The sequence below is a fragment of the Gossypium raimondii genome, chromosome 9, assembly GCF_025698545.1.
Source record: "Gossypium raimondii isolate GPD5lz chromosome 9, ASM2569854v1, whole genome shotgun sequence".
Lineage (NCBI taxonomy): Eukaryota > Viridiplantae > Streptophyta > Magnoliopsida > Malvales > Malvaceae > Gossypium > Gossypium raimondii.
Genome location: NC_068573.1, coordinates 37791289 through 37800071, shown reverse-complemented (window position 1 = coordinate 37800071; position 8783 = coordinate 37791289). Strand labels below are relative to the sequence as shown.

Sequence of the window (8783 nt, the reverse complement as noted above, 5' to 3'; positions counted from 1 at the left end):
TTTTCTATAGTTGTGTAGAAATAAATACAATAAAAAGAATCTGAAGGAGAAAATTTTGTCTATTACGTTTGCAAGACACCACCACATATTTTTATTATTTATCTAATAAAATAATCTAAACCTAAGCCTATAACATTTTGCACTTGAATTATATTTTTTTTTGTTTAAGTTTTTTTTGTTTAATTTAGTATCTAAATCTAACATTTTTAATTTGATAATTAAATCTTTCTTTTCAATTTAGTACTTGAATTTAATACTTAATTTTTTATTCAATTTGGTATTAAAACTTATCAAGCCTTATATAAATTATTCTGATATAATAATACTAAAGTAACAAAATAATTAATATAAAACTCACATATGACAAATAATATTTTAACTTCTATGAATTTGTAGTGTTATTTTTAACTTATTATTTAATTTAATATCAAATTAATTACTTAGGCATATTCCTCTAGATCACGTAATCATGTAGAATTTTATGCATAATTCTAGAAATTAGATGTAAAGGAGTGACAAACCATTAGGATAAGACCAAATTAAGTTACATTTTTCTTACTATTTTGAAATGATTTTAACAACTGTTCCTTCCCCAATTGCCACCATATCCAATATCTCCATTTTAAAATAATGGTATACTCTTCATTTAATTTTACCTTTTCATTGACTTTTAAATTTGTATCTTTTATTAAATCACCCCAAAATGGGTGAAAAACTTAACGTCTGTTAATTTTGTTGACGTGACATACACATAGATTGTTGCGTGGATGACATGTTAACGTTTAATTCTTTTAAAAATAAAAATTTTAAAATCTATTTTTATATATGTTAAATAATTTTAATGATTTTTAATTTTTTAATAATTTTATTTCAATTTTTTGAAATTTTAAAATTTTAAAAAATTTAGTTAAATGCAACCGTGTCATCCACGTATATGCCACATATAGCAAATTTTAAAAAATTCTTTTCATCTATTTTAGGGTAATTTAAAAAATTTATAAGTTTAAAAGCTAAAAAGTAAAAATTAAATGAATAGCTAAAATAAAATAAAAAATTTAAGTTGGAAGGTGAAATAAGTTATTATGCCTAAAATAATAGTACATGTTGTTGTACCAATACTTAGAAGAGTAGTAAGGAAGCAAGGAAGCAAACCTTTTAACTACAGACGTGTTCTTTTAGACCAAAAAAAAAAAAAATCTACATGCTAAAATGAATGGAGGGTTCAAAGGCAATTAACCCATTATGGTAATATTGTATGAGGTTTAGATGTGTTTCTTTTACATGTCGAAGGTTATGTTGGGGTGTTGGTATTGTTTAGGAATATTTATCTTATGCATGCATGGTTCTAATTTTGTTACATGGGTAATAAAATTTCATCGGAGTCGAAAACCGGTTGTTTAACGTAGGAAAGGAACTACCTGAAGAGGACACAACTGAACGGCCCAAGACTTTTCAAAGGGTCTGCTGGAACTTGGATTTTTCAACACTTCTTTTGTTTTGGATGACATAGTTTTTCCATGGAGTAATTGACTTGGGGACATTTAGCTGCCTATATCATGCACTACAGATTAAGCCTCTCATCAATCAATCGATCAAAATTTCCTCTTTTTTGTCTCCTTAATTTCTCCATTTCTCCCATGGCTAAATCCTTTTTAGCTTCCAACTTTGGTTTTATGGCTTCAGCAATGATGCTCTTTGGCCTGCTATTGGCATTTTTCCATCCCACTAGTACTCTCTCTCTCTCTCTCATTATTACCAATTCTGATCGGAACATCTGTTATTAGAAGTGTTGCATTTACCACTTTAATTTCATTGTCGCTCTACGTTTACAATACCCTTCATTAACTATAGCTATTATTTTAACACAGGTGCCCAAGTAGGTGTTTGCTATGGAATGATGGGCAACGACTTACCATCAAAACCAGACGTTGTATCTCTTTTCAAGCAGAGAAACATAAGAAGAATGCGACTCTACGATCCAAACCAACCTGCTCTCCAAGCTCTCAAAGGCTCCGACATTGAGGTAATGTTAGGCCTCCCCAACGATGATCTTCCACGTATCGCCGGCAGTCAAGCCGAAGCAAACACCTGGGTCCAGAACAACGTCAAAAACTATGGCGACGTTAAGTTCCGGTACATCGCTGTTGGGAATGAGGTCCAACCTTCAGATCCCAAGGCACGATCTCTATTCCCTGCCATGCAAAACATTCACAATGCAATCGTTGCTGCTGGGCTTAGTAACCAAATCAAAGTTTCAACCGCCATCGACACCATCACCCTTGCAGAATCTTCCCCTCCATCCAAAGGGTCATTCAAGCCTGAATCCCGAGAGGTTCTGGACCCCATCATTGGCTTCTTGGCTAACAACCAAGCCCCATTGCTTGTCAACTTGTACCCCTATTTCAGCTACGATGACAACAGCGTTATCGATCTACCATACGCACTCTTCACTGCTCCAAACCCTGTTGTGGAGGATCCCCCCTTGCGGTACAGTAACCTGTTCGATGCCATCTTGGATGCAGTTTACTCCGCCCTGGAGAAGGCTGGTGGGGGTTCTTTGGAGATTGTAATATCGGAAAGTGGATGGCCTACCGCTGGAGGTAGGAAAAGGGCAGCAACAAGTATTGAAAATGCAAGAACCTATAACCAGAACTTGATCAACCACGTGAAAAAAGGGACGCCTAAGAAGCCTGGAAAGCCTATAGAAACGTATATTTTTGCCATGTTTGATGAGAATACCAAAACGGGCGAAGAAATCGAAAAACACTGGGGACTTTTTCTTCCAAATAGGCAGCCTAAATACCAAATCAATTTTAACTAAATAGCTGCACAGAATCTGTAGATGAAGGGCATTTCAACCATGCTAGCTATTCTACTTTGCCAATAAGAGCGTATCACTTCTCCCTAGGAAGGGAGGGTAAACAATGCATCTATCAATTTCAAAATACTAATCAAAATAAGATGATGAAAATCAGTCCTATTCAAAATAATAAGATTATCTCCTATTTAGATTACTTGCATATGTATGGTGTAACATCATTAAAATCGGTTCTACTATTAAAACAGTAATAAATTTTTTATTTTTGGTGAAATAAACCTAACTAAACTAACTCCCTAAAGCTAACAATTACCTATCCTATTATTCCAATATTTCCTAATAAATGCTCATAATCTAAGTTATGCTCACTAATCTAATCCTAATTGTGCAGTGCTATATTGTGTCGTCCAATTTACTGATGTCTTAATAGTTTCTAAAAATTTTCAAGGTAGACCCTGATAGCTAGATAAAAAGATTTCTATTTTTCCATATGTGCCATGCTAATAAACCAAAGAGAGTAGACTAAGGAACCCCATTGTGAGAGATCTCTTGAAAAGAACTATGATTGGTAATTCCTTTGCACAAAGTACTGCCAAACCTCCTTAGCGATTGGACAATCCCTAAAGACATGCAAAAATTTGAGAAGTATGTTGTGGTATATTAAATTAAAGTAATGATTAAATCGTATAGATGTAAAAAGAATGAGATTCAAGTATAATTATTTGAAATTTGAGGGATTGAAGTATAAACATAAGAAAAATTGAAGGACCAAAAGAAAAAATAACCTAGTTTCTTATACTTGAAATTGATGTGCAAGACCAAGTTGAAAAAGTAGAAAAATACGAGGATTAAACCATAATTTTACCAAAAATGAAAAGTGATTCAAGGATGAAATTTGGAAGAAACATGAAAGTTAAAATGGTCATTACTCAAAATAGATAGCTATATGGTGTGATAATTAAAGAAAAAAAGTGTTGAAATATGATTAGTTGAATATTTTATTATTATTATTTTATTATAAGATATTTTGTATTAAATTGTTGTAAAATATTTGTATGTAAACATGAAGAAAAGTCTTCATGCTACCAACGTCACTTATATTTATGTGCAAGGGAATTTCCATTTCTTTACAATTTGCTCCCTTACCATAAAACCCCACTATTTTCCTAAATTCTTTGAAAATTTCCATAGCCACCCAAAAGGAGAAGTGTTGTAGGGATACTAGAGAGTTAGATGACCATCTTAGAAGCAAGAAATGAGAAATTAGAAGTGATGAAAGTTGAAAAAAAAGGCATGAGAGTGATGAAAGTGAGAAAGAAATAGAAGAGAAGCAAAAAGAGGTAAGTGTTCATTTTAATTTCATTGACATGTGATAATTTGAGTGTTAAATATGTGAATTTTATTTAATTAGTAGAGATGGAAAGTATATTATAAATTGTAATTCATAGAGAGTGATATAATTTGTGTATGAGTAGTTATGATAAAACCATATGCTCATGATATGTGAGATTAAAGGATTAAATTGAATAATAATTTAAGTGTGATGATGTACATAATTAAGTGATCTTGAATAACAATATAATAGTTGATAAGTAAAATAGATGTTTAAGTATTGGTATGAGTGATATAAATCATAATAAGTGAATATATTCATTAAAATAGTTATGGACAACGGCAATGGTTTAAATTTAAAATTCACCAAAAATTGTAGGAGAAAAAATTAGAGGTTGAATTAAATATGAAATTAAATCTTATCGAGCCTAGTTTTTCATAAAAGAAATAGCGTAAGTAATGAAATTGTAGAATATGAGACATGAATTTTTCTGAGACAAGGTTAGAATGATTTTCGGTTCCCCTGTTTTGACTTTGAAAATTATTAAAATTTTAAAAGGAAATTAGGAGATGAAATTTATATTCTTAAAATATTGATGTGTCTATTTTTAAAGAAAACAAACGGAATTATTATACGAGTCCCGTCTTGAAAGATAATTAATTTTTAGTGAAAAGGTTCAAAGCTGCGTAGCATCATAATAGGGAAAATTAAAACAATTTACTGTATTAATTGGCTTAAGTGAAAATTTGAAATTCTTATGATAAAAAGTTTATTGAGTTCAGTTTAAAAAAACAACAAGCAGATCTTAATTTAGAACATTGTAGACCAAAATGTAAATAATGTAGTGACAGTGAACAACTTTACTAAAATGGTGTGTAAAGAAATAAAGCAACACTAAATTGAAGTTATTTAGTTTTAATTAGTCCACTAATTTACTGAAAGCTAAAGGGAAATTTGTGTAAAGAAACCTGTCGAATAGTTACCTAATCTATTGTTCTGGGCTGATTTATATAGTAGTTGCAGGTTGATTAACAAGTTAATTATTATTGTACAGACAAATTAATTTTGGGCCTCGTTAGGCCGGTGTTGCAACACCCTATAACTAGTGTCGAGACAATGTCTGCCGAATACTCCCTATAAATCTAAATTTAAATTACTGAGTATTACTTATATGTCTAAATTTAAATAAAATGTAATATTACTTATATATTGTGTTTAAGCATGAAATTAATTATACGTGTTTAATTAAACATTTCCAAAAATATTGTGTTCTGCTGCGCAACTTTTAGCAAAAACTGACTATCACATAAATAATCCAAGGGACATTATATTATATTATTAAACATTGCAAATTGCCATCATACACTTGCAGAGAGGCTCCCCAAATGACAACAAAGCTGCTTCATGCTGAAGCAGAGAAATACATTCTCATCTTCAAGAAAATAAAATGATTGAACATTTTTATAGATACGAGTACATGTGAAGTTTCCCCTTTTTGATACAAGCCAAATCTTTCACTGCACATTAGTCGGCACAAAACTCTTTCAAAAACAACCCATTTTCCACAAAAAAAATAAAAATAGAGCAAACAAACCATTTATATATACCTTGTCAAATACAGGAAAACCTTCCTTGTAATATGAGGCTGTCGTAATTCTCGAATATATGCCATTTTATAACTGGTAAAGACGCATTGCACCTACTGAGACCAGCATTCTGATTTTCATTTTACAAATGTTGATGTCATATAACCAATGTGTGGATTCATAGGAAGACAACAATTCTCTTCGATGCTGAATGGTTCACCCTCAAAAGTGGACCACAAAGAAAGTCCACCCTTGTATGCCCCACTATTATCAAAGCAACTATCCCAAAATCCTACCCGTTGCCTTGGCGTGCTCCTTGACCTTGCCTTTGCTTTTGCACATTCTGTTGCTCCCATATAACTAGGAAAAACTGGCGAATTGGGGATGGAACCTTCATCCCCGGCTGCACTCTGCTGCGTACGACTAAATGATCTTCTTGGAAATGAAAAGGGCGAATTCATTCCATTTAGTGTATCTTGCTGCTTTTTTAATTTTCTATGTCTAACATGAGGTGGACCATTTATTTCCCATGTACTCAAATTTGAAGGCACATCCAGTTTCGAAATCATCACTCTATCCCTTTCATTTGCCTCAGCTTTAGCTTCTTTGACGTGCACCAATTCATCAAGCATACGAGTATTTAGCCTCTCCTGAAGGGAAAATGAGTCAGTTAACTATGAACAAAAACAGGAAACATACTCAAAAGTTTGCACTCTATTTGGGAATAGGTCATTAGAATGGCGACAGTTGGAATTTGTTTTTTTCCTTGATAATCACCAAATATATGAGATGAAATTACCCGATGGGAGTAGGAGTATTTCTTCATACGCTCTCTTTTGGCCATTGCCTCCTGGCTTCTTAAAAATTTGACTTCAATGTCTTGTTTAGAAAGCACACTGTCATTCCAGCTCCTTTCACTATTGCATGCATACTGCCCCTGACAACATTTTTAGTTATTGAACAAAGGTCACCAATTAAGAAAACAGAGTTCATACAATATACACATTAAGTCTACAGCAAATGATTGATCATTGTGGCTCATTTGTTCCCTCAAATGCATTGACAATGATAGTAAAATAAATATTTTGAGTTGAATTATCAAACATACTTTAATGTCTTTGTCCTGCAATTCATCTTTGTTCATGAGACTCTGTTTTCTCCTGCTGTCTTGACAAATTACTCTAGTTGGAGAAGTACTCTTCTCCTTCACCTTTGGGTACATATTTGTACCAGACTGTAAGCACTTCCGGTTAATCAGTGCCTGACGCCTCACAGCTCGGCCTCGAACAATAGCTTGGAGTTTCACTACTCCCTTCAATGCCCTCAGTGCTTTCCTTGCCTATTCCACAGTGACTTGAAATTCATATAATTCCAAATTGAACAACATGTATAAATTTGGTAAATCCAAGCATCAAGGAAGCAGGCTGCTTAGATGATAAAAAGAGCAAACATTTGAAAGGTATGCATGCTCACCAGGTGTGCCCGAAAAGCAGTTTGGATATTAAGAGCAGCCAAGTTTCTGTCGATTGTAGTGAAATGATGAGAAGGGTTAGAGGCAGCTGTGAGACGAACAACCTCAGCCGCTGCTTGGGCGGCAGCAATTGCAGCCTCCGCTGCGGCAGCTGTTGCAATGGCTACGTTTAAAGCATGATTTCTTTGCTCTTCCCTTGCTTCACACAATGATTTTTGAAGTGGGGGAAGTGCAGGGTGGTATTGCTTTAGTTTCAGTCTTCTAAAAATCCATTTCCACCTCCTTGATTTCTGCAAAGTACAATCAAACTTTTTATAAACCAAAAGCTATTATTCTCAACAACAACAACAAAAAAAAGGAGTTAAAAATGAACCTTTTCCGGTTTTGGTTTCGCATCAGAAGCGAATATCTTCTTCACCCAACTAAACCAGCACCTTTTCTTTCCCATTGAAAGTTGATAGGAAATTTCTAATCAATTAGGAAAGATGGTATGAGAACAAAAGGATAGAATATCTCAATATTGTGAAAAATTGCAGCTGAGTTGACAATTTGTATGAATCAAAGTCTGTAAAGAATCCTACTTCCTCATTTCATCAGCATTTAGAAAGAAGACGCAAGAACAGACCTGAATTCCTTGTTTCATGACATTGAAATGGCTGAATAAATTTCAAGGACACCCATCAGCAGCATGCCATTTATATTTTGGTGAATGATGATGATGATGATCCGAGTGGGTCAATGCTCTTTAACCCTACGAATGAATTTGAAGGTTTGAATATATATAAATTGCCTTGGTTTTTCAACAAAGATGAGCCACGTGCTGTCTGGCCGAAAATGAGTGGACTTGAGAAAGAAAGTTTATGTTTTTGCATTAATTAGTACTAGAATTTAGTATAGTGATTTCGTCATAGTTTACTTGTAAATTTTAAATTGATTGAATATATATAAAAATACCACATGATTATTTTTGTATGATTGTTCTCAATGGTGATTTTGCATATAAAGTAAAATGAATAAGCAAATATTGACTCGTTGATTACTTAAAATTTAACTAATATTAAGTTGCATTATATGGTCGGATTATAATGCATGATGAAAATTTATAGTAGTAGGTAATTTAAATTGTTTGTAGTCGTTGGAATCAGATTGAGCTTGGTTCATGTTAAGACTATTATATCATCTATAATTCTAATTGGGGAGATAACTTGTCATAGTTGTCAAAGTTAAATTGACTCCTAAAAATAGAAACATAGATGTGATTGTCTGGACTAACAATACATCAAACAATATTCAAGTTCAATTTATCTTAGATCCATTTATGAATTTCGCTTATGATGTTCATAGTGTGACTTACCTAAATTATGAGTAAGTGAATAACCATGTGTGTATGACTTATGTGTTTTGATATATTGGAAACTTGTGCTCTTAAGGTAGTGGGCCGAAAGTTAGCATGTTGGGTACATAATTTGCGCATGACTTTACTTCATCACAATAGTGAAATTATAGCTCGATGACAAATGTAAATAGTATCCTCTTATTGACATTGTATGGATAATGAAAATGGACTTGACATTG

At 33.0% G+C, this 8783-nt stretch overlaps 2 protein-coding genes across 4 annotated transcripts; one reads left to right on the top strand and one right to left on the bottom strand.

Annotated features, from left to right (window-relative positions):
* The first annotated feature begins 1566 nt into the window (after nt 1–1566).
* LOC105799469 (glucan endo-1,3-beta-glucosidase, acidic) lies at nt 1567–3020 on the top strand. Its single transcript, XM_012630053.2, has 2 exons — nt 1567–1728; nt 1869–3020. The coding sequence occupies exons 1-2, from the start codon at nt 1638–1640 to the stop codon at nt 2819–2821; spliced, it is 1044 nt and encodes a 347-aa protein (XP_012485507.2). The 5' UTR covers nt 1567–1637; the 3' UTR covers nt 2822–3020.
* Nucleotides 3021–5462: 2442 nt separating this feature from the next.
* Nucleotides 5463–7958, bottom strand: LOC105799468 (protein IQ-DOMAIN 12). Of its 3 annotated transcripts, none has more exons than XR_008188659.1 (6): nt 7582–7827; nt 7211–7498; nt 6846–7076; nt 6537–6674; nt 5759–6387; nt 5463–5668 (listed from the first exon to the last, which is right to left on the bottom strand). XR_008188659.1 is itself a non-coding variant. In XM_012630050.2 (6 exons), the coding sequence occupies exons 2-6, from the start codon at nt 7654–7656 to the stop codon at nt 5875–5877; spliced, it is 1245 nt and encodes a 414-aa protein (XP_012485504.1). In that variant the 5' UTR covers nt 7657–7676; nt 7834–7958; the 3' UTR covers nt 5463–5874. The 3 variants fall into 3 exon arrangements, 2 of the variants coding, with proteins under 2 accessions (XP_012485504.1, XP_012485506.1); XM_012630050.2 differs by adding an exon at nt 7834–7958 and having other exon boundaries at nt 5463–6387; nt 7582–7676; XM_012630052.2 differs by having other exon boundaries at nt 5463–6387; nt 6537–6668.
* Between the last annotated feature and the right edge of the window lie 825 nt (nt 7959–8783).